General features: G+C 40.9%; 1 protein-coding gene across 4 annotated transcripts; it reads left to right on the top strand.

Moving 5' to 3' along the window:
- The first annotated feature begins 6524 nt into the window (after nucleotides 1-6524).
- On the top strand, nucleotides 6525-23918 carry LOC109210517 (putative tRNA pseudouridine synthase). Of its 4 annotated transcripts, none has more exons than XM_019373940.1 (9): nucleotides 6527-6832; nucleotides 6911-6946; nucleotides 11772-11884; nucleotides 11991-12139; nucleotides 21091-21235; nucleotides 21507-21956; nucleotides 22456-22882; nucleotides 22967-23490; nucleotides 23632-23918. In XM_019373940.1, exons 1-7 carry the CDS (start codon nucleotides 6598-6600, stop codon nucleotides 22879-22881), a joined length of 1554 nt encoding a protein of 517 aa, XP_019229485.1. In that variant the 5' UTR covers nucleotides 6527-6597; the 3' UTR covers nucleotide 22882; nucleotides 22967-23490; nucleotides 23632-23918. The 4 variants fall into 4 exon arrangements, with proteins under 4 accessions (XP_019229483.1, XP_019229484.1, XP_019229485.1 ...); XM_019373941.1 differs by lacking the exon at nucleotides 6527-6832 and adding an exon at nucleotides 8173-8279 and having other exon boundaries at nucleotides 6894-6946; XM_019373938.1 differs by having other exon boundaries at nucleotides 6525-6946.
- The last annotated feature ends 1481 nt before the right edge of the window (nucleotides 23919-25399 follow it).

The raw sequence follows: 25399 nt of genomic DNA, 5'->3' as shown, positions 1-25399 counted from the left end.
AGCAAAAATCTAGCCACAAACAAGTGCAGTAAGAAAAGATTAATTGGAGAAAAAACTTACCACAACGGAGAGCTAAACTTGAATCAAATTAGACGAAACGAACAACATTCGCAAAATCTTAATCCACAAATGAATAACTTTAGACGGAAACCAGTATTCCTTAATCTAGTGATGGAAACTTGGATATAGGAGAGAAGAAGATGAATTTGAGAGAGCACACTGAAACGGGTAAAAAAGTGGAACGTGTTTGGTTTTTAGGGCTGAAAGATAGCTTTCAATTTAGCCATAAAGATGTATATATTTACGGAAATGCCCTTCGTCGTCCAAGGCAACTTCCACTTATTATATAGTTATATAGCCATAAAGATGTATATATTTATGGAAATGCCCTTCGTCGTCCAAGGCAACTTCCACTTATTATATAGTTATATAGCCATAAAGATGTATATATTTATGGAAATGCCCTTCGTCGTCCAAGGCAACTTCCACTTATTATATAGTTAAAAAAAAGTCCTTAAAACTAGGTATGGTAGCTACCAAAGAATAAAAGAAACCTAAAAGATTATTCTATAATCATAAAATAAAATTCTAACCTGGAGGCTAAGCTAAATACAAGAAAACCTAATAAAAATAAGAGGGTGGATGGCCACTTGGGCGGATGTTCACAACCGGTACGAGTCCAAGATAAGGATTGAAGATGATCAGATTTTCTTTCCAGCGTCGGCAAAAGGTTAGGAGAAGAATAAAGAAAATTCAAAAGACAATTTCGACACAGATAGATGGTTTTCAAGGGGCCAGTTTTTGCCCTACGAACGGGCCAAAGGACGTGGCAGAGGTTTTCGGTTGGCAGACAGGTTCGTTACTGATAGAATTACTGATCACAGCCGGAACAACAGATTATTGCAAGACAAAGAAACGTCAGGTTCTCGGGATCCTTCCTATCACAGGCTATCAGAATACAACTTCAACGTTAGCATAGTAGAGTTGGTATCGGCTATGAGGAACATTAAAGAAGCACGATTCCCGAAGTCAACGAGGTTCGATCCCAATCAAAGGGACCCTAACTTATGGTGCGAATGCCACGGGCCGAATGGCCACCGGAATGGGGATTGCCATCATCTGCGTAAAGAGGTGGTGACATTACTGCAAATTGGCCATCTTAGAGAATTCTTAAGTGATCGGGCCAAGAACAATTACAGTCGTAACCGTGACAGCGTGGACCCCTCAAAAACAAGAGAAAATCCCCCGCACTAGACGATCAACATGATTTTTGGGGGAACGAGATTAATGGAGTTACCTTCTCGATAGTAAAAAAGACGAAGGTAATAGTAACCCACAGAAAGAGGCTTCGGGAAGTCGTTGAGAAAGACATCAATTTCACGGAGGAAGATGCAGACGGATTATTGCTACCGCACAATGATGCACTAGTAAATTCTTTAAATGTATTAGATTTTAAAATCAAACGTGTTTTAGTGGATCCAGGAAGTTAAGCCAATATCATAAAATAGAGAGTATTGGAGCAAGAGAAACTTACCAGAAATATCATTCTGGCCACAAAACTCCTCGTCGGATTCAACCTCGCAAGCATGACAACTCGGGGAGAAATCATGCTACCCACAAATGTCGAAGGGGTGATGAAGACGACTCTTTTCGAGGTTGTGGATGGTGATATGGGTTATAACATTATTCTAGGAAGATCGTGGTTGCACGAGATGAAAGTCGTGCCTTCAACGTATCATCAGTTGCTGAAGCTCCCAACTCCTGAGGAGATGAATGCAATTTTAGTCTCCAGTAGCAACGGGAAGGAGCATGGGGCATAGCAATTACAGGAACCGGCACCTAATCCCCAATCCAGTGAAATCAACCAGGGGGAAGAGGCGTCAGAATCTTATCATGTGTCAAGGTATTTCCAGGTACCAGAATAGACGGACGCAACAAAGTCCACATCGGAAGAGCTTGAGCAACTTTGCATTATTTGAAAAGTTCTTGGAGAGGAAATTCCACTTGGGGACTAGACTGCACCCCGAGCTTTGGTCTAGATTTATTGAATTTCTTAAATTTAATGCCGACTATTTTGCGTGGTCGCATGCGGATATGACAGGTATCCCGACGGAAGTGGTCGTACACAAGTTGATCTTGGATCCCAGCATCCCCCCGGTAAGACAAAAGAAGCGCCCTATTGCAGAGGCCAGAAATAAATTTGTCAAGCAAGGCACACAAGCGAAGAACCACTCCGGAGTGGTTAGATAATATTTGGCTCGATAGCAAAATTCCCACCGAAAGATTAAGTTTGATATCAAGCAAAGGTTACCCGACCGTTCACAGGTGCAAACCACTAAGGGATTTTTAGATAGTCTTTGGCTCGATAGCATAAATTCTTAAGAGGAAGTGAAATTTGTTACCGAACTGAATATTATCTAGCAATTCATTAGTGGAGTCGAACACTTGGGGGGTGTATAATATGAGGATACGACAACAATGATTGCCACGTCGAGCAGAATACGAAAATCGGAAACACGATTGTATCATCGAGGTCGGGGACTGCGCAGCAAGCCCCATAGTAACAAGTTGTATAGTTAGCCACAAGAAATGGCAATTTTTTTTAGCATAACGAATGCTTATGCACTTTCTGAAAATAGAAGGAATAAAGTAAATTCCTTTTATTTATATCTCATTTCTTGTCTAAAGGATGAATTGATTTTGTCATTTGAAAGTTAAACAAGTACTTCAAACGTTAGTTCCATAATGAACAAGAGACGTCCTCTTGAAGAGCACCATAAATAAGAGAGCTCTCTCTTATAAAAACCCTTACGATAAAGGGTTGATTTTGGAAGAACTTATGCCCGAAATACAAATGCTTTCAGGAAAAAATGCACAAAAAGACGCAAAAAACAAACTTGCATGTATGCTCAAGCAAAAGAAGGCGCAAGAAATGAACTTGCACAAAACACTTAAGCAAGAAGGAACGCAAAGGTTAAAACTTGCATAAATGTTCAAGCAAAAGAATGCAGAGAGACTCATGCAATACTTGAACAAAAGATGTTTTTATTCACAATAAACGCGCCAAACGACACAAGTATAAAAGTTGGGAAAAGAAAGGAAAAGCTAAACTTCTGCATCTCAAAAACCCGGAGGAAGAGAAACATCTGTGCCCCCAGGGGACGTGGGTAGATCCGCCGATGGCTCAACATCTTGGCCCTCATCAGTTTGACGTTCAACATCTTCGCCCGCTGGTTCCTCTTCAGTTCCCCGAGGTTTCAGAATCAGAACCAGAAGAATCGGAAGCATCAGGCCCTGCCGGGAGACCCCTTTTAGCAGCTGACTCTAGCTCACGGGCTTTAGGGATTTTGGCATCAAATTCAATGGTACCTACTTTAGCCTCTTCCCAGGCTTATCTCCTCATGCTGTACATAACGTAAGTTTTTCAACAATGAGGGAATCTACTCGACGCTTGAGATCTTCTTTAAGTTGGTTAACCTCGACAAAAAGATTTTCTCGGGCAGATCTAATGGACTTGAGGCTAACGTCGAGTTCGCGGATAGTAGAACTGAAAAGTCTATTATGCTCAATGGTCTTCTTATACTTCTCCTCCAATTGAGCATATTTCACCTCCGCAGCAGCAAGCTCTTCAGTTTTTGAGTTCAAGGCTACCTCTAAGTTGGCCAATCTCTCAGCAGAGGCAGCCTCGCGATCGGATGCAGCAAGAACGACACTATGGACTTCATCCCATTTGGCCTTGGCCTCTTCAAATTGAACCCTCAGAGGGGCAATCTCTTAGCTAAGGGTTTCCACTTCTTGATCGCCTTGTTGCAAACGAGTCTCCAACACAACGACCTCAGCAACTTTAGCTTTCAATTTTGAGAGGCGAGCAGCAGTTTGGTCACGCTCAGCCAAAAGTTAATCCCATTCAGAGGTAAGTTCTTATTTTTCCCGAATCTACCTCTGGAGGCCCTCGGAAGCAAGGAAATTGGCCTACAAAACAAGAAAGGCGAACTCAGAATATTTATTCAATCAAAGACAGGAAATATGACAAAGGAAATGAAGAATGTATCGCTGCCGCGTTGTGCCAACAAGCACTCTCTTGAGAGTGCCTGTATCTTTTCCCAATCTTTTTCTGAAGCCAAAGGCTTCATGTAGTTAGCAAGTTCCACCAGCCAGGATAGCAAATTGCATCCAGTGGAGACCAAGAGAGTAACGCTCCTCCTTCTTTGCGGATTATCTAAAGGGCAGCATAAGGTGATGAAGCTAATGGCGTTGAAAGGTGAGAATGCAGCTCCAAATGCAGTGCTGGTTGTTGGTTGCTCATCAACCGAAGATGGCAGGGGCCCGGTAGTCAGCCTCACGGTACCGGACACAGTGACTAGGATCAGGAAACGGGAGTTGGCATTTTCTTCCATCTCAAACTCCTCCAAAGTGGCGAGACATCGTCCTCGATTGGCGTAACTAACTTAACAGGTTGAGCATGCTATTGAGTTGATGAGGATTGTCATCTTCTACGTAGAGAAGCTCCCTTATCACTAGCTTCTCCATCACCGTCGACACAGTGTCTATGGTCGGCCCAGGCGGAGGGCTCGTCACCGCAACTTCTAGAGACGACTCGGGGGCGGCATTCTTCGCCCTCTTATTCTTTCCCCCGGCCGCAGAGGAGTGCTTTATTTTTGGTTGCTTGTTCTCCGGCTGGGGAATCTGAGAAGAAATACTTGCACCCGAAGCAGGCTTGGAAATACCTATTCGAGTAAGCGCCTCCTGAAGCAGCCTTGCTGCATCAGCAGGATCAACCAAAATGTCCTCCTCGGGGACGACAACCGGGCCCACGAGTAGCCTTGGATTCGGCAAAGAGAGAAAGGATTAATTAATTTCCTCATACAAAAAACAAAGACGAGATGAGTCTAAGTTACCATGATTTTTGGCCTTCCACCCATATTTAAGGTCCAACTCTTGGCACAGGCGCCGAAGAAAATCAATCGTCCTCCACACGGAAGGACTTACTTGAGCTATGGATAGCTCCGCTCCCGTTTCTTGGCACAGGCGCCGAAGAAAACTAATCGTCCTCCACGCGGAAGGACTTACTTGATCCAAACACACCTGATAGCGGAGACATAACTCTGCAATATCAGAATCAAGCTCCCCGCTCAGAGAAAACGCTCCCAAAGTAAAGGGATATGTATAAAAGTATGTAAAACCCTCCTTGGGCAGGGTTACCCACTCCGCCGGATCAAGGACACTGATGTCTAAATCCTGGCAACGACAATCTTCCTTCACAGCAAGAATACTGGAAGGACGGATGGAAGAAGGGTGTCTGCCAACGGCCCATGTACGAGAGTTAGTAGAAGGAAACTTCTTTTCGAAATCTTTGGTGGTAATCAGGCTCTTTGGGACAATGGTACTCACCATAGGGGGAGCAACTTCGTCAGCTTTGCCTTTGTTTGAAGAACTAGGTTTTCTTGAAGAGGAGGCCATTTATTATCAAAGAAAGAGTTTTTCCTCTCAAAGAAGGAGGTTAAGGAAAGGTTGGAGTCAGAAGATGAGTTGAGTAAAGAAAGCCTTAGAAAATTCAAAGTGTTATGAAGTGTAAAGTTAAGGAAGTAAATGTGTATAAGTAAAGGTTTAGGCGACTAAACTCGTGGCCACAATTACCTCGATAACCGGCAAAGGTTACGTTGAATCATGTGATGACGCGCGTTCAGGGGCCATAAAAGCGGAGAGACGTACGTCTAATCAACTGTCAGAAGTTTATCAGAGGGGGTTGGTGAAATTCCCGCCAAAAAGAGCATTTCTACCAACTTCTCCGTGACACAAAGTTATGTCACCAGAAAGTAGGGGGACTATCTGTACAGGGTAAAATATGTTATGCTAAGTAATTGCATAAGAGAGTGACACGTGGAGGCGAAGGCAAAGGGTAGCTAAGACCGAAGACAACTGTTCTATTTGTTACCGGAAAGAATAATGCTCATAAAGATGCAATAAATGCCTGCTAACTGGTAGCATTTAATGGAGAATATTCTACAGCGTTTAATACACTGCCCATTACAAATAACTTGTCATTCATGCCTACCGTTACGCATTCTTCAATGGCCCCTCATAATTGACATTAAAGAAGGACATGATCCTAGGACCTTGTTCCCTAGGTACAACTATAAATAGTGAGCTCTATTATCATTGTAAAGCACACGAATTTTCTGGCAAACTTACGCTATAATCTATTTAAAGCTTTATATAATTTTATCTTCTTCCTTTTTGATTTCAATGGTGTTGTTTACGCCAAAACTTATGCTATAAACTATTGTTTCTGCTATTTAGTTTTCATCTCAAGGCTAAGTATTGCATATTTGTTCTATTCTTTTACTATTTTAGGATCATATTAATTCACTTGTCTAGAAAGTAGTTATAAATTTAACTTTACCGTTTTACCGGTAAATGCTTTATAGATAGATTGATATAGCTTATAATCAATCCCCAAATTTTCTTAATTAACTTTGAGTTAATCAAAGTGCCCTTTTCTTTTTTCAATTTGGCCCATGTAACTATCCGTTCTATTACTGGCAAAACAGTAGTTTAGCGGGATTGTGTGTTCACTGTGGATAGTTTTCTCTAGCCATGACAGCCCTTTCTCTTCGTCTTCCTTTGATACCTCTAACTAACCTCAGATTCTCTTCATACACTAGAAAGCCTCTAACCATTCTGTGTTCATTTTCCACTTCACCATCTGTAATACCTTCCGACACCGCTGAAGACTTATCTCCGCCGCCGCCGGCGAGGAGCAACAAATGGGAGCCTTTCATTAAAAAGAAAGTGGTGATGCGGGTGGGATACGTGGGTTCTGATTATCGAGGTCTTCTTTTTCTCCACGAGCTGTCCAAAAAGAAATGTTTCAAGCTAATAATCACAAATTTGTTCAATTTTGTGGCAGGTTTGCAAATGCAAAGAGATGAACATGAACTATCCAGTAAGATGCTATTCTCAGTGTTCCCTTATCTGTTTTGAATTTGCTATTATGAATTAAAAGAGACAAAGGACGGATGCATTCTGGATGTATCTTATTCATCAAATGCTACCGTTAGCATTTATACAAGCTAACATATAGCATCAGGAATACAATAAAATGGGCATTCTTTAATTACAGTGGTGTTCGGGTTGTTTGCATGCACCTCGACTACTCTACTAGATCTTCTTTCTTTCACCAGCACAAGTGGTAACTATGACTAGTAAGGCTTAGACAGATGGGAGTAAATCACTTACGAGTAGTTGCTTATTTTGCCTCTTCTGAGTTTTGTACTTTGGTCTCCCGTGGTCCATTCTTGCTTTATTGACTGCTAGGCATTACCCTTTGGTGCAATAAAATGGGCATAAATCAGCTAACAGGTAACAACCTCGATATTCTTCCTAATATAATGGAATATATTTTCTCCTACTAGGATTTCAGTTCCTATAAGACCACACAAAATCATTCTCTTAAACTGATGTTTGTAACATAGTTTACATGGAACCCTCAGGGGTTGGCCTGGTGGCAATTGACTTGAGCCTTGGGGTTTGCTCCCTTTCAAGGTCTCAAATTCGAAACCCACTGGGTGCAAACAATTTCTGAGGGCCATCGGACTGGGTAAAACCCGAATTAACCGTGGTGCACTTGCGGGAAACTCCTTGCCGAGGGCCTGTGCACCCCCGGGATTAGTCGGGGGCTCTTAGAGACTCGGAACCCGGTGCAAATAAAAAAAAAAAAAACATAGTTTACATGGGGTCAAATTGTTATTATGAGCAGATAGAACATGTCTCTAAGCTTGAGAAAGCCCTCCTCCTTCGAAGGTTATTTGTTGCTTGGTCTTGATTTTTGAACTAAACAACTCAAATATGGTGTCATTTGTGAGGTCTCCTGAAAATTATACCTTATTAATATATGCTTGCTTGGGTTCTTGGACAAATTGATTATTGAGTTATTAGTAGTTTCTATTTGCTTGCGCTAGATTTACCAAGCAATAGCTTGGCATGCATAGGCTGTTGGTTCTATAAACACTGCTTGTAGAGTGGATGGGGTTATTATCAGATGTTCTTGGATGGCTATGAATTTGCGTTTGATCCAAACATGAAAACAAATCCAGTGGTGCTATTCCTTTTGTCTTGGTCCTCATGTAATCACAACCTCATCAACATTGAATTTCCTCCTTTCTTGTACAGAAAACCATGGCTGGTTGTGCCTTGCAAATAGCTTGCTGCAAGGAGATAATATTTGTGTAGGTTTGTCCATATACATACTGATTATGCTGATTGTGTACATATGTCAGGTGAGCTTGTGATGCATCAGGCTTCCTACTATCTATTTGTAGTTCCATCCATATCTTTGTAATTTGGAAACCTTGTTGAAATTCATGCTAGAATTGAGTGGTCTCAAAGTGGATCACACTTTATTTAATTAACAATTCTTACACGTATTGGCCATTGGTTTTGAGCTGTCAGTCGCAAAATCAATCTGATTGTATCATGCTTTGCAGTTAAGTTCAAAAACTTCCTTAGTGTCCTATTTGTACGCTTTTGCTACTGTTCTGACCTTGTGTTTGACATCTTCATTCTTTGTCTTCAACACCCATTCTCCTGCCCTCTTTTTGATTTTCCGCCATTGTTAGCTCGAGTTCTTTTAATGGCTGACATCTTCTTATCCTTTGCTTACTTTGATGCTCTCTGACCTTCTGTAAGCCAAAAAGGCTATTCGATATCATGCTGCTTCTCTACCATAGGTTTGCTATTTATCATCAATATTTGTAGGCATATGATGCTTTGCTTCGCCTCTGCCCCACTGCCAAAACTCTTCCCATTAAAAGTATCCGTGCCAACTATGATCTTCGATGTACTTGGGCTGTACAGTTTTTATAAGCTTTTGCAGAAATTGCTAGCCAAGAATCACACACTTCTCTCTGTTGTCATTTGATTTCTTCCTTTAATTTTTCCATTCTAAGTTTTTTTAGATGTCTTGTTATTGTTGTTGTTGTTGACAAGGATGTATTCTGGCCATATTCTGCAATTGATGATTCTCAGTTGTGCTTTGATATATTGTTCAGCATCGAGGCTTTCAGTGGCCAAATTATAACACCTCTAGCACTCAGCACATTCCTTTGCTTCGTTCTCATCCTTTGTGATTGGTTAGGAAAGATCTCCTTCGATCTCTTTCCCTTCTTTTAATATTACCATTTGTCTACTCCTAGCAGGGGGAAGTATCTCTTCTGTTCGGGATCCGATTATCAGAGACTTGTTTATTGAACTAGGAGTTAAGCAAGGGTCAAGATATTGATAAAGAATCTGGTCGAAGTCAGTCTTGTGTTCAATTTTCACTTGCTACTACGTTCCAAATCATTCCTTGAACTTAGAATTATAAACAGCTTACTAAGAAATGCTAAAACTTCTTAGAGGTGGTATTCTTACTAAGTAGTAAGGAGGATTTTGGAGAAAGAACTACTTGTGATCAGCACTAGCCAAATATGAACCTGTGGTGTGCACCTACCTCACATCCTGTGCTGTATTATATGCTAGGATGTGAAGTCTTCTTATTCCATAGCAGCAAAGGCACTTCTTCCTAGATTATGGGATTTCACTTTTTCATTCCTGAATCTTTTTCTTCCTTGGTGTTATTCTGCCTACTTTGTAAAGACTTGAAGGGCTTGCTCCTCTAGATATGGTCAGATGAGAAACCAATAACAGCTGACTTATTACCATGCAGACTCATCTTGTTGGCAATGGCCATTATTTGAGAGAAGTTTTGGTGCTTGATTCTTTGACTTCCTCCGCAAAGCCTCAAACTCTGTTTAGAGTGCGAACTTGGAGTACCTGATGTTGCTTGCTTAGTTGCTTTAGGTCCTGGCAGAATCTTTGTGCTTTTTTCATAGTCTCCTTTGTGCTTGAAGGTATCTTTGCAATAATTGTCTCCAAGAATGAACATTCTGTTGCCTATATTAATAGCTTCTGGCCTTCAAATTCTTTAGTTTCAACCTGTTTACCCCTTTTGTTTGTGCTTCCTGTTGTTCAAGTTGGCAGTTATGGTATAACTTTTGAAACTATATCCACTATTCTTTTGATTTTAGAAAGTTTTCTATGAAACACTTCAATGGTCATAATGACCATTAAATCGGAGAATGCAGCACTGGGTGAAGCTTTATATGCCATGAGAGAGAATGTAAGCTTATAAAAACATAGTTGCTGCAATACTGATACAGAATATACATGTTTCAAGATTTTCAAAGAAGCTTATATTGGTCTGGGTTATTTCACTCGTTTCTTTAAGGTCTTGGTGGATACTCATATTTTTTCAGATAAATATTTGATGCTCAGATTGTTTTTCACAACGTATCATAGCCAAACTTGGTAAGCTCATCTTACAACAACGTTCTGTTATCTCGATCTATTTTATTGGAATCTGCTCTCTCTCTCTCTCTCTCTCTCTCTCTCTCTCTCTCTCTCTCTCTCTCTCTCTCTACTTTAGTCTATCGAGTTGCTCTGGATTTTTCTCTCTCAACTCAGTCCATCGAGTCAGTAACTTAACAGTAGGAGAACTCTTTAGCATCTTGAGTCAACTCTTGCCTTGCACCAAAACCACTCTTCAACCTGTTAAGCTTGCAATTTATGCCGAATGCTATTCTTCAGCCTGTTGAGTCACTTCATTCTTTTAAAAAATTAAGCCTACAAAAGGGAATAAGAAATAAGGAAATTTCATCCACCAGTAAACCCTAGAATCGAATTGTACGTTCTGGTTGGTGTTAAGGACTTTTTTATTTTTTATAATGGTATAAAGTGAGGGTGTTGGGGAATATAAGTGTCCTACATCAGTTGTTAAAAGGTATTATTCAATGGTCCTCGGCTATTCTACTTGTTGCAATTAGGGTCTAGATTGGAGGTTTAGGATCCTGTACTTGTACCAAATGCTATAAATTAAAACGGAGGAGCAAAGTTTAGTTTCACAATAGACAGAGAACGATGAATTTTGAATGAGTATATCCATCAAAATCTAGCCTCTATATGGGCTGAACAAATAATTAGAAACAATCAGCCTACTGCTTTTTGAAATAGACGTAAAATGATGTCCTACAAAAACTAGGATTCAGTTCCTAAAAGACCAAGCCTGACCGCCAGAAAAAATATGATACCTTTTCAGAAGTTAATTTTTCTGCATTGCTCTTTACTACCAACCTTCTTCATGGGGAGAGTTGAAAAAGAAATGGCATGGCAATGCTATGTTTTTTTTTCTCCATATATATTTTTTTGGCGTTTATGATTTGCTTGACTTATGATAAGCATTGGCGAAAACCCACCATTTCTTGATTTTTGATGGTATTGTTAATTGAGTTTTATTTAAAACAACGCATGGTAGTCAACTATAACTGGAAAATGGCCTATACCAATGTGCGACTCTTTAGTAATTTATGTGATTAACGTATTCACTGAAAGTAATTTTCATCTGGATCGCTAGCTTGTTTCTTACTTGAGAGATTAGCATTTTGGGTGTTCAAGGTAAATGTATTATCAAGTGAAGTGAAACATGAATGGAATACTGTATAATTATACTTGTGAATTGGCTCCTCTGATTCATGAATATGCTAGGTTGGAAGGAGAATTTTCCTGAAACTTCATTCAGTGTTATATTTATGATAACTTGATTGAACCTTCCCTGTGGCAATCCTCTATTCTTTTACCGACAGTGTAAATTTTGACTTGAATACATATTCCATCAGCCTAACCATCACGTGTGAGGTTTTGGAGTTTTGCTAAATCATTATAGTTCTGTAATGCAGCCATTGAAGGTGAACTGGAAAAAGCTATCTTCAAAGCTGGAGGTATTCGAGACAGTAATTTTGGAAACTTATATAAAATTGGTTGGGCGAGAAGTAGTCGAACAGATAAAGGAGTAAGCTAGAGATTTATTATAACTTACACTTCGCATTCTTTTTTGTTTTCCCCTAAAAGAATGTCTTCTCTTGCGATAATGTTGATTCTATTGCAAAACACATTAGGTTCATTCATTGTCGACCATGATATCTCTTAAAATGGAGATCCCGGAAGATGCATGGCAGGATGACCCAAATGGGATTTCTCTTGCTAATTGTGTGAACTCATATCTCCCAGAGAACATCAGAGTTTTCAGTATCCTACCCTCAAAAAAGTGAGATTCTTCTCTTATTTCTGATTTTTGCCTGTTTTCTCTCATTGGCCTGTGACTTTCACTTTTGTTCATGTCTTAACTGATAAGCATTAAAAGTTAGCACATTGAGGATTGAATTTCCATTATCATTAACTGTTGGAGGAAAAGCATGTTAAAGTGCATGTAAAAAAACAGCATGTAAATGTGCAGATTTCAAGCTTTGAGGTGAAAATAAAGACGTACTTCCTTCCCTGCTCCTTGAGCAATAGCAACCAAGTTTTTTGGGCTAACCTGAAAAGCTAAGCAAGCATAACTCATAGAGTAAGAATGATAACATTCAAGATAGCGGAAGTAGTAGTGGACTATGACTTCTAGGAGTTTGTAATGGATTCAAATCAATCTAAAGAACGAGTTGATTAAAACAAATAAAGATATGTGTTGCATGAAACTAACACAATTATCAATATAGAAACTGAAAACGTTGCTAATATTCAGACAACAAATTAGCCCTGGAAACCCAACATGAATCCTAATTCAACTCCACAATCCTACTTATAGAAATGAAACACTTTGTAATTAGGATAGAAAAGCCAATCATGTTTATCAAGAACAGAGAAATGTTAACAAGGAATCAGTTTACCTGGAAAATAAGGAGTTGTTCAAAGAACAAAGGAGAAGACTTTTCATCTCTCAAAGTAATTTCAATGATCATAAAAAGCTGCTAAAAACGTGTCTAGGCTTCTAATTTATAGTTCCCCAGGTAACTGTATTAAAAGACAAACTTGCCCTTAAAATAAAATCTCGGCAGACTTGTGAGATCACGGCCTCAAATGACCAGTGAGTGAAAATGACTTCGAGGCTGCAGCTTCAAGCTTGAGGCCACGGCCTCAACTCTTGAGACTCCAATCTTGTAGCTTCAGACTTGTGAGCCACGATTTCAAGTTTGAAGCAATGGCTTCATATCCTCTTCCAATGATGTCACAAGCACATGAAAGCATTTATAAGGTAATTCCCTTTTATCTCATTTTCAAGAAAAAAATACTTCTTGATCTTATCTGTTACCAAACTAACTTCTCTTGGAGTTCCTTGGCATGCGATCTGTCATGGGTGGCTTTCCAACCATGCCCCATGACCCCTTGGACGCGCCCCATGGCATCCTAGCAAGCCTCCCAACGCCTAGCGCCATGGACGGCCCCGTGGTCTTGGCCGCGCCAAGTGACAAGTGCGCCTGTGCCTATGTCGCCCCATCGATAGCCCTCGCCAGTGCCCGGCTGCAGGCAGATGCCAACAGCGCCGCGCACGCAGATTCTTATGCTAAATACAAGGTTGCCTCTAACGAACCTGCTTTTGCCTTGTAGGAATCTAAGTCCTATTTATTGTAAATAGAGTAGTTTTACTTCCTGTATCTCCATTATGTCTCTCTAGCTTAGTTATGTCAAGTCCTGTAACTTTGGTTTATTTTTTTAAGCATTATTACGGGGATCAAGTAATCAAACAATTCTCTATATTGGTGCCTCTCCCTCTCGACACTGTGTTGCCTTTCTGTAATAGCTTTCATTAATGCAATCAAGTTTTCTTTCATTCTCATTCTCATTTCTGTTCTCTCAATTACTCTTGACATTGGTTCCCGTACGGAACTGACAGTCTCGTCTAGTGCACGGACATTGGTTGCTTAGCATGACGTCGCCCTTCCAAGAAATCTCAGGAAGGCGCCACGTAACAGTTGGTATCAGAGCCTAGGCTCGACATCGGACGAGGGAACACATTGCCATTACCACCATTTCTAACCATGGTGAATCATGGGGACCGCATTGCGGCCCTTGAAGAGACGATTAACGTATTACAACCCATCGTGAATATGGTGCCTGATCTATGAACCAACCCAGTGCAAAGGTTGGACGACTTGGACCGCACGATGCGGCAGACCGAAGGTGATAGTGCAAACATCAGTCGCGACTCTGAAGGAGACCGACTAACGACAGCCATAGAGGTCGTCAAAATCTTCAGTAATTTCGAGGGCCTTCAACAGTAGCGGACCGAGGATTTAGCCTATAGGGCACAAGAGGCAGACATGGTTACTGCCATGCAACAAGCCATAGACAACTTGACGGGTCAGCTCAATGTTGTCAACGCTGCATTACAAGGCCTACTTCGAGGAGGCGGAAACCAGATCAGGGGTGTTGTGAACCTCGCCCCTGTGCCACCAAAGCTGAAGATTCTTGAGTCAAAACCCTACAATAGGGCTCCGAATGCCAAGGAAGTGGAGAACTTCATCTTCGACATCGAACAATATTTCGATGCCGAGGGGGAGATAGAAGAAGATAAAAAGGTAGCAACTGCTGCCATGTATCTTCAAGGTGATGCTAAACTCTAGTAGCGGGTGAAATACGAAGCCATCAGGGCAAATGAAGATACTTTTGAGACATGGGGAGGCCTGAAGGCAACCATACGCCTACCGTTCTTCCCCAAAAACGTTGAGTCAGACCAAGTCAGTCCGGGATTATGTGCTGGAATTCTCCGCACTCATGCTGAACATACAGGATATGGGGGACAAAGACAAACTCTTCACCTTCTCGGAAGGTTTGAAACCTTGTGCCCGTATGGAGTTGCAAAGACAAAGGGTAGACACTTTACCCAAGGCAATCCAAGCAGCGGAATGCCTTTGGGACTACCAAGTGGAAGCTCGGAAGGATAGTGTCACACCCCAAACCTGGTGAGGTGAGACCGGCACCCGGTGCCTCACTTGACCGAGCGTACCAACCTGAGACTGGGGGACTTTGAACATACAATGTGACTTGGCCATATGACCACTTTGCAGGACAATTTGTGAAACAAAATATAAAACTGAATGGAAACTAGCTCCAATTGAACATCGGTAAAAAGCTGGGTTGGCAAGGCCGTCATAACTACTACAGCTGACAAACCAAAAAAATATACATACCAGGCCTACAAGGCCAACATACTGCACTGACTGACAGGATATGTTTACAAGCCTCTACTGATGGTTGTACTGTGGTCGGAACAGGGCCCCGACCTACCTATATAATATTTATATATAAATGGACTCCAAAGTCTAGACCTGGTAACTTCTGGAAAGTGGAGCTTACCAATAAAGCTGATGTTTGGCTCTGTCTACTGCGAAGGTCTATCCGACTGTCTATCAGGACTTACAGGCATGAAATGCAGCGTCCCCAGAAAAGGGATGTCAGTACGAAATAATGTACCGAGTAAGTAAGACAATAGAATAACTGAAAGCTGAGACTGAACTAATAAGTAAAATAACTGTCTGACCCTATAGGGCTCGGTACGTATAACTGCTCTGCCGTAGTAGGCTCGCTCATAGGCGCTCGGCCATAGTAGGCTCGGTGTATAACTTACCATCTGATCAGAGGTTGCCCAATTAGGGCCTGCCCACCGATTATAGCTCGATGGTGGTGAAAATACTGTAATACTGTACGTATATATAGAACCTTTGCTCTCTTGACCGGAAGAAGACCATACTTAACTGAATATGAAGTGACGATAAGGAAGAATACTGTATGTTATGAGACTAGGATAATGTACATAAGTTCAGGAATACGAACTTCTCTTTATGTCTCGTTATCAAACACATGTTACGGGGTCATGCGAAAATGAAGGAAGAGTTTAACCTGAACATACCTGTAGCAATTTTCCCAATAACCACGCTGAACTCAACTGGTTGCACCTTAATCCAGAACCACGATAATGATGCCATCATTAAGCTACGAAAAGTACAACTAACGTACAACGAACGACAAGCTCATTCTATATTAAAATAGGCAGCATCTCCCCCGATTTTGTTACATTTCCCACGTCCTGTATTGCAGCAACAACCAAAGAACAATCAGTAGCTATATAGAACACAACCAGCACAATAACACATCGAGCGGCAAGCTCTGATCATGTTTAATAACACTATATTTTGAGCCCTTTATATTCAAGAAAATGCTGATAATAACAACACAAGATACAACTCAGGTTATTCCATAAATTTTCCAGCCATAAAACGCTGCAAGAACACCTCCCAAATAGTCCAACAATCAACAACATTACTAACAAGCCTTTCAATCGATATCTCACAAGTTCTAGCTTCAACGACTTAGTCGTAACTTGGATAAACTCAAATACATGTAAGAGTAAGAGGTTCCTTACCTTCAAGCAGATGGAACAACTCGAATTCGAGATTACTTCACCACAAGGTAGCATTTGATTCATGTTTTTATCTTTGTTTTTCACTCTAGAATTATGGAGATTGCTTTGAGAGTGTTTTGGGAGAGTATAGGGTATGGTTGGGTCGAAAAATGAACTCAAATGAGCCTTACCCCGATATTTAAAGATTCGAGAATCATTCACCGCCTAAGTGGGTCCCAATGGGAGCTGCTTGCGCAGTCTCGCGAAAACGCGAATATCTCTCTACTCCGATGTCGTATCGACGAAACGGGAAACTAGACTTGTAGATCTTCAATTTGGTAGGCGGTCATCCTGTAATTCCTAGTATATTGGGAGAAAAGCTCAGCTACATTTGGCCTAATTTTCAGCAAATTATGAATATGACTTGTGAAGACCTTTGCCAACTTTTGTTTCACAACTCGCTTGACTTCAAAACGTAACACACGAGTATCATATGACTGAAATAACTCATAACATAACGTCCTTATCATGTTAAACACCCTAGTCTCACCCCAAAAGTACATGTTATAACATTCCCAACTTGTCGACTTTCGACAAAACTTATTTTCTTCAATTCGTTTAGCTTCAAAGCCTTCCAACCCTCTTGGTACTTGTTCATGATCTTAAATATTTATAACTTCCACGGTAACATGATTAACTTACTTTATGTAGCTAATATGAATCGACTTCGACGTATTCTCACGTATGAAAACATGGGGTGTAACAAATAGGTCTCAAACGCCTGTCCGAGGAGGATACAAAGGGGGCCAACCCAACAATGGTGGCCCTAGCAGAAGTGGGGAGATTAGAGTGCAACCAAATCTAAGACTCCTTCCTCAGGCAGCAATAGTGCTGCGTCTCACAACAACGATTGGGGGAGGAAGCCCCCTTTAGGATGTTGTCATTGCGGCGGGCCATATTGGAACAATGAATGCCCACAGGCACAAATGAACACCCATCAAATTTTTGATGATGGGACAGATGACGACACAGATGATGCTGACCAGACAGAACCAATAGGTGCCTTCAACGCACTTGTTTGTTCTATTTCTGAGGCCTTAGCGGGAACCATTGCCGGCATTCGTAAGAAAAAGGACCCATGCCCAACCACCAAGAAAGGAAAAAGAAGGTGGATGAGGGGCCTCCTCTTAACCAAGAGAAGACCCTAATCATCGAAATGAAAGTTAATAGCAAGCCCATTAGGGCGATGTTAGACACGGGCGCTACTCACAACTACTTAGCCTCAACTCAGGTAAAGCACCTTGGTCTAGTTGTGGGAAAGGGCACAGGTCGTGTCAAGGCTATCAACTCATCGCCTCAGCCAATCGATGGAATAGCCAAAGGAGTGCCAGTGAAGCTTGGTCCTTATAAAGGAAAATTCAACTTGCATGTGGTGATCATAGATAAATTCGAGTTGATAGTTGGATTGGAATTCATGAGGCAAACCAACACCATTCCTGTACCTTATGCAGATATGCTACTGATGATAGGAGCCAACACGGCCAAGCCCTGCATTATCCCATGCATAACCATAAAGATGGCCGCGAAGAACATCCCGGCCTTGCAGTTGAAGAAGGGAGTCAAAAGACATGAACCTACGTTCCTGGCTACTTCTGTATTTAAGATATTGAACACTCTTCGGGTCCCATTCCTGCACCCGTGAAGGAACTGCTAAAGGAGTTTGAAGACGTCATGCTACAGGACATGCCAAAGCGACTCCCGCCTAAGCGCACTGTGGACCATGAGATTGAGTTGGTGCCGGTGCGAAGCCACTCGCCCGGGCGCCTTACAGAATGTCACAACCCGAACTCGTCGAGCTTCGGAGACAATTGACGAAAATGTTGTACACGGGGATCATTGTGCCCTCCAAGTCCCCTATGCTGTTTCAAAAGAAACAGAATGACACCCTACGACTCTGTGTGGGTTATCGAGTCCTAAATAAAATCACCGTGAAAAAACAAGTACCCTATTCCGCTAATGGCAGACTTGTTCGATAGACTGAGTGGTGCTATAGTGTTCACGAAAATAGACCTAAAGACAAGTTACTAGCAAGTTCGGATTGCTGAGGGAGACGAACACAAGACGACCTGTGTGACAAGATATGGGTTGTACGACTGTTATTCATTTCATGGCCCAGCAAAAGCTGAATGGCTGAAAGGCCAGGTGGCAGGAACTCCTAGCGGAATTTCACTTCAACCTGAGGTATCGAAGTGGGAAGACCAACCAAGTTGCTGATGCGCTAAGTCGGAGGGCTGACCTAGCATCGGTGTGCTTACTCGCCACCCTATGGGGGGAGCGACGTGGCTGTCACTATAAAAGATCAAATGCGGGATCTAGTCACCAAGGATCCTAATGCACAGCATTTGGTCGATTTGGTAGGACAGGGCAAGACTCGCCTATTCTACATGGAAGATAGGTTCCTGAAGGTGAAAGGGAACCGACTTTATGTTCCTGAAGGAGGAGATCTGCGAAGGACTCTTTTGATGGAATGCCATGATACTTAGTGGGCCAGCCACCGAGGTGAAGAACGCACCATGGCGTTGTTGCGCGGTGCTTATTATTGGCCTCAAATGGCTCATGATGTTGCTCTGTATGTGAAGATTTGCCTAGTATGCCAGAAAGACAAATCAGACCACTTGACACAAGCAGGACTTTTGGAGCCATTGCCTGTTCCAAAGAGACCTTGGGAAAGCGTGTAACTGGATTTATCACCGGATTGCCCAAGGTCGGATATCTTACAACTATCTTGGTTGTGGTGGATCGGTTTTCTAAATACGCTACATTTATAGCATCCCCAAAATATATATCACCAGAAGATACAACTCAACTCTTCTTCTCTCATGTTGTCAAATATTGGGGCCTGCCGAAAGACATCGTTAGTTACATGACTCTAGCTTCACTAGCAACTTTTGGACTCAACTCTTTAAGTGTCTCGGGTCCAAGTTGAGCCACGGTTCAAGTTTCCATCCGCAATCTGATGGCCAGACGGGATGGTTCAATGGCATGCTGGAGGAATACCTTCGCCATTTTGTTACCGGATCGCAGACGAATTGGGTGAAGCTTCTGGATTGTGCTCAACTGTGTTTCAATTCACAAAAGAGCTCTAGTACAAACAAAAGTGCTTTTGAAATTGTTACCGGACATCAATCGCTACTCCCACACACTTTTAGTGCCCCAAACATGTTGAAATCTCCTCGAGCTGCTAGCTTCTCGAGGAATGGAAGCATGCATGTGCCTATGACACGCCTAGCGCCACGGACGACCCCGTGGTCTGGCCCGTGTCAAGTGACAAGCATGCCTGCGCCTATGTCGCCCCATCGATAGCCCTCGCCAGCGGCCAGTCGCAGGCAGATGCCAACAGCGCCGCGCGCGCAGACTTTGATGCTAAAGACAAGTTGCCGCCAACAGACCTGCTTCTACTTTGTATGAATCTAAGTCCTTTTTATTGTAAATATAGAGTAGTTTTACTTTAAGTTGCTCGGACTCTTCACTTTGGGTGCCGCACCCGTGTCGTCACGACGTGAGTGTGGGTGTGGGATCCGTACCGGATCTGGTCAACCGATTTTGGGTACTTTGACCAAAATCAACTGAGAAATTCAGGACAGATACACTGATTTTTGAATTCAAATCAATGTATATAGAAATTTCTATGTCAGTCATTTTCCTTTTATATCCTTCTCGGATTCTCCTCTTGATCAATATTTTCTCCTTCTTGAAATATGTTATAAGTTTCCTACATAATGTTTTATAATTAAGACATATTTTATAACTCTGCTTTTAGATATTTGAATTACTTTTAGCTGAATCCCAACACCCGTACCCGTACCCCGAATCTTAAAATTTGGATCATGAAGGATCCGACCTCTAGATCCGCACCCATATCGGACACCCGCACCCGAGTCCGAGCAACTTAGGTTTTACTTCCTATATCTCCATTATGTCTTTATAGCTTAGTTATGTCGAGTTCTATAACTTCGGTTTATTTTTTTAAGCATTATTAGGGGGATCAAGTAATCAAACTTTCAAGCAAGCAAACAATTCTCAGTATTGGTATCTCTCCCTTCGACACCGTGTTGCCTTTCTGTAATAGCTTTAATTAATGCAATCAAACTTTCTTTCATTCTCATTCTCTTTTCTGTTCTCTCAATTGGTTTTCCCGTACGACACTGATAGTCTCATCTAGCGTACGGAGGGACCCCAGTTGGCGGATAGTAACCGCACGGACATTGGTTGCTTAGTTTTACGTCGTCCTTCCAAGAAATCTCAGGAATGCGCCGCGTAACAGATCTCATTATAGGTTGTCAGGGTGACTCCTCAACAAGTGTTCCATGTGGTTATGTGCTATCCTTGGTGCTATCAAAGATATGCTTCCTAATATGCTCAATTGGTTTGAAGGCTACGACATAGCATTAAAAGCATCCAAGTGCAGAATGTTCAGTGCCTTGCCTTATGTTGCCCTTTTATTAGCAGTTGTTCAGTGCCTTATGTTTGATTAGTGCAGAAGTTAATTTTGATATATGTGTAAATCTGGGCCCATAATGCTAGTAAGGGAAAGATTGCTCTTATATGTATTTCTTTTTGAGTCAGAGTTCAGTTATTAGTATATGGGGCAGAGCTTCATTCTTTACATTGTTGCATGATCTTGGTTGACTTGAGCCATTTGCCAAAGTCTGTCTGCTGTCCTTGATAGTTGATATTGTCTTTGTTCAGTTTGAAATTGATATAGCAGTTATGATTTTTCTGTTTCCTTCATACTCACTTCATTTACAACCGAGCTTCAGGAGGTTTGATGCCAGAAGGGAGTGTAATGCACGCAAGTATTCTTATCTACTTCCTGCTGAAATCATCGGGATAAAGAATGGCTCAACTTCTTCTGAAATTGATTACCATTTATCCAATTTTAATGACATATTGAACTCTTTCGAGGTAATTTTAAGTCTATCAGTTTTCTTCTCTTCTTCTAATGGTTATGCTTCATGTTCTTTAAATTCTTATTTGTTTTCATATGCCTTCTTTGATAAGTGGTTTTGTTTCATGCTTATATGGAATACTTTACAAGATTTCAGTTTGCTCCAGTCTGTACCTGCAAGGCTTCTTAAGTCAAATACTGATTTCATTTTTCTGATATTTGATCGTTTTTTATTGAGACAAAAATAATAATTCTGCCGCTTCACTTAGTTCATGAATTGGATTGCAGGGAGAGCATCCTTTCCACAACTACACAATACGATCCAAGTACAGGAAACATTCTCCTGCCAGAAAATTGTTACAATATGATTGTCTCTTAAAAAAAGGGAGACCCTCGACTGAGGACGAAATATCTGGGTGTGAGGAAAGCGATGGAGAAGAAAACTGTAAAGAGAAGGGGGTTGTGACAACTGTTGAGGATGAAAATCAAAATCCAGTATGCAACTTATCTACTAGAAATCAGGCAGGCAACTATAACGAGAAACTCAGTCATTCAAAGGAACTATATTCTGCGTTACCAATCCTAGCGAGATGGCTCCATGAAACTGATGCAAGAGATAAGCTTAGCTCTGCCCATTTCCGAAGGATTTTTCACTGTCATTGTGGAAAGTTGGAGAAGTTGTTCAGCATGAATTATGTTGAAGTTTCTATCTGTGGAGAATCATTCATGTTACATCAAGTAATTCTCTTGATTTATCAATTTGCTCTGTTCATTCTTTCTAATGTTTTAAATGGAACATACGTTTGCCATTACACGAGAGTGCTACTTGGTAAGCAATGAGGTCTGTGCACCTTACCAAGATCTTCATTTGCCTTGACGAACTCATGTCAATTGGGTTGGACATGGGTGTGAATCCATCTCTCAGATCCTGCAAAATACACCAGATTTTTTGTTTGATACGCCAAGAATTTGTTTGAACTTGGATGTACGCATGTTGGATACATAACTATATGGGATACTCGTAGTTGAGTCCACGCATGTGCCGAGGAGATGGCCAGTGACAGCTTTATGACTGATGTTTATTTAAGCAGATTGAACTGTTGTTTTTCTTTTTACAGTTTCATTACATGCAGCTCTTCCTTGTCTTTACTCTGCTACATTTGCTTTGTTCTGATCTGTGTTTTTCTTGATAAGATATGCTGTGTATGTCTAAGCCTAAATTATTGCTCCTATTCAGATACGCAAAATGGTGGGGACTGCAGTTGCAATAAAACGCAATCTTCTACCACCTGATGTTTTGAGAATGTCATTATGCAAATTTTCAAGGATTGTGTTACCCCTAGCCCCATCAGAAGTTTTGGTTTTGAAGGGGAACAATTTTGCTTTGAGAAACCAACCTGGCAACATAACAAGACCTGAAATGCTGACATTACTGGAATCAGAAGATATTATCAAGGCAGTAGATGAGTTCTATTACTCCACAATGTTACCTCAGCTGTCTAAATTTTTGGACCCCTCAAAATATCCTTGGAGTGACTGGGTAGAGATACTGGATGCAAACACAAGGATTCCAGAGTCCCAATTGGAAGAAGTAAGGATTTCTTGGAAATTATGGAAGGAACAGTATGAAAGCAGAACTAAGGCTCCATCAGTATTGACTTAAGGTACATTACCGCGACTGTCATGCATTAACTTGGTTAAGTTCATCCTGTTAAAATTTAAAATTGTGAATGTCACTGATTCTGCAGTGTGGTGTTTTATTGAGTCCTTTCCCTATCCTGGCTTGCTGGAGGTTGGGCCAGTTCAGGCCTGTGCAAAATCATTACACATATATCTGCTAGAAGACCTAGATCAGGTCTCCATTTTGTATCACAATGAGAACTTCCTGCACAACTCCTTCAATTGCAGTTTTTGATGGAATTAATTGTATTATTCTGTTGGTTCATGCTTCTCATGTCCAAAGTCCATTTAGGAAGCTTCTTCTGATGGTTATATAGCTGGGACCTGAGATGTGTCAACCAGCATCCTAGATGAAACCTCGGTTGTAAGATGGAAATTCTCAAGTTGGAGGCCACTCCAAGGAAATCCGGTCTGGTTGTTCCAGGACAACAGATATCTCCTCCAAGGAGAATGATCCACCTTTTGGGCATGTAGTAGAAAAAACATGTCAAGTTGTCAACACACATTCAAGATTCCTGCCTGTTAGTTTTCTATCTGTTGACACTATATAAGCAGTTAGTTAATCACCAATTGAAATACAGGAGATGCAAAGGTGAGCAACATGTGCATTAATCTTTTCTTCATTTAATCAATATTGTATGTTAGGATTAAATCTGACCACCAGACAACTATTTCTCTGGTGGTATTAACTGCCAGCTTCTCTCATTTATGCATATGCATTCGTTTCATGTAGGCTGAATCCCAGGCGGTCTCTTCTCGATCTACTACTGCTTTTGTCAATTTTTTTTTTGCATGAAAATGCTATTATCGTCGGCCCTTTAAATCAGTTCTATTATCATCCGCCTTGTTAAGCCTGGAACAGTGAGCTCTCCATATCGTAATTTGTGTATCATGATAGTCAACCACATTTAGAAGTGTAATAAGAATTTCGTCTAGATGGTAGTAGAGGAGTACTCTAGCAGATAATGTTATTGCCATTGAAATGGAGTGCGGTTAAAGTTTTCTCAAGTTCTTTATCAATTTATGTGTGTATAATTAATGAGTTTATTTATAACTTATGGAGTTTGATATTGTACCATATGCAATTATTATAATTATTATTTCTGTAAACTGTGAGTGTGTAACTTGCCATTTATGTGCACTTTTCACCAAGCGTTAATACCGAATGTGCTGCAAAAGTAACTTTTTTGAAAGTGTTGCCGAGGAAATATTGCAACTCTCCCATCATTATAGATCTCGTCATATAATAAGCAATTCTAACAGGGAAGGCTCGTTTTTGCACTGTTGGCATCTGGCCCAAAATATTAAGGATTTGTAGTCGAAGATCTTTTAGCACCTACTGTATCTATACCAATTACAAACCATTTACGAAATGATTGATCATTGAGTTAAGAGAGTGGAGAAGTCAAAGACGGGCAACCGGAAAGAAAAGGCAAAAAGCAGTGCTAACAAGCTATAGAATTATTTCTCAAGACTTTATCATATAAATATTCTGCTTATTGCTTGCTAGTGTCTTGAAAGGCAAAATTATATTTTTTTCAATTCCAAGTCCTCATCGGCTAGCTCATGGATGTGAAAGAGCATGGGTTTGGGGAAAATATTTATCCAAAAAGGCGTGTGATGGAGAGTTTCAAATGGAAAGTCAGTGAAAGTATGGAAGGATCCGTGGACTAGCACGAACTCCTTTCAAGGAAATGACAATACACGAGGGCTTGGATTTAATTGATGAAGAATTGAGAGTTGAACAATTTTGTTGTATCTTGTTTATGCTATTCTAATTATTCCTATTTCCATTTTGCAGGAGTGAAGGATGTGTTAGCAAGACTGTGTTCACGATTAGAAAAACGTTAGATGAATAAAACAGTAATAATAAATAAAAGTTCTGAGCACAACAGAAAATTGTGTTTCCTTAAAAAGTTTAATTCCCTCACCGTTCTTTGCGTACACACTATTCTTCCCAAACCCCACGGTGTAGGGTAATAATGGGTATGTTGTTGTACTGTACTCTGCATTGTTGGATTAATTCCTCCTATGCCCGTAATACTGGTTTTTTAAGAACTATATATAAATGTAGAGAAGAAAGGAGAATCTATGTAGTTCTGATTGTGTCTGAAGAATAAGGTTAATCCACTATATTTATAGGCAACAAATTTGGGTGTCAACAGGTGCAAAGGTATCTATTCGGAAATAAGTGTCTGTTTGGCAGAAATATTCAATTTCTATTAGGTTATTGATGTCGTGAGATAATTCTATATATTTTGACATTATTTACCCTATTTGCTTGTGTTTGGATGCTAATTTGTGCGAACATTGTGCTTAATAGAGCTTATTTCATGTGTAGGAATGCTTGGATATGACTTGGAGAAAAGTTGAACGAAATGGTACCTCATAGCTACAAAATGGAGCGATAAAAGAAGACGTGCAAGGCAACGAAATGTCAGTGCCATAGATAGTGCAATGCATTGTCCAGGGCACTGTCATTGGCACCCCAGACAGTGCTT

Source organism: Nicotiana attenuata, unplaced genomic scaffold (genome assembly GCF_001879085.1).
Source record: "Nicotiana attenuata strain UT unplaced genomic scaffold, NIATTr2, whole genome shotgun sequence".
Lineage (NCBI taxonomy): Eukaryota > Viridiplantae > Streptophyta > Magnoliopsida > Solanales > Solanaceae > Nicotiana > Nicotiana attenuata.
The sequence above is the reverse complement of the archived record's forward strand: the minus strand, read 5'-3'. Positions and strand labels throughout refer to the sequence as shown.

Bases quoted from the DNA above. Each gene is read 5' to 3' on its own strand.
- LOC109210517 (XM_019373938.1), top strand. From the start codon at position 6,598: ATGACAGCCCTTTCTCTTCGTCTTCCTTTGATACCTCTAACTAACCTC. The intron at 12,140-21,090 runs GTGAGATTCTTC...ACCGAGCTTCAG, and splicing joins AGTATCCTACCCTCAAAAAA to GAGGTTTGATGCCAGAAGGG. The intron at 21,957-22,455 runs GTAATTCTCTTG...GCTCCTATTCAG, and splicing joins AATCATTCATGTTACATCAA to ATACGCAAAATGGTGGGGAC.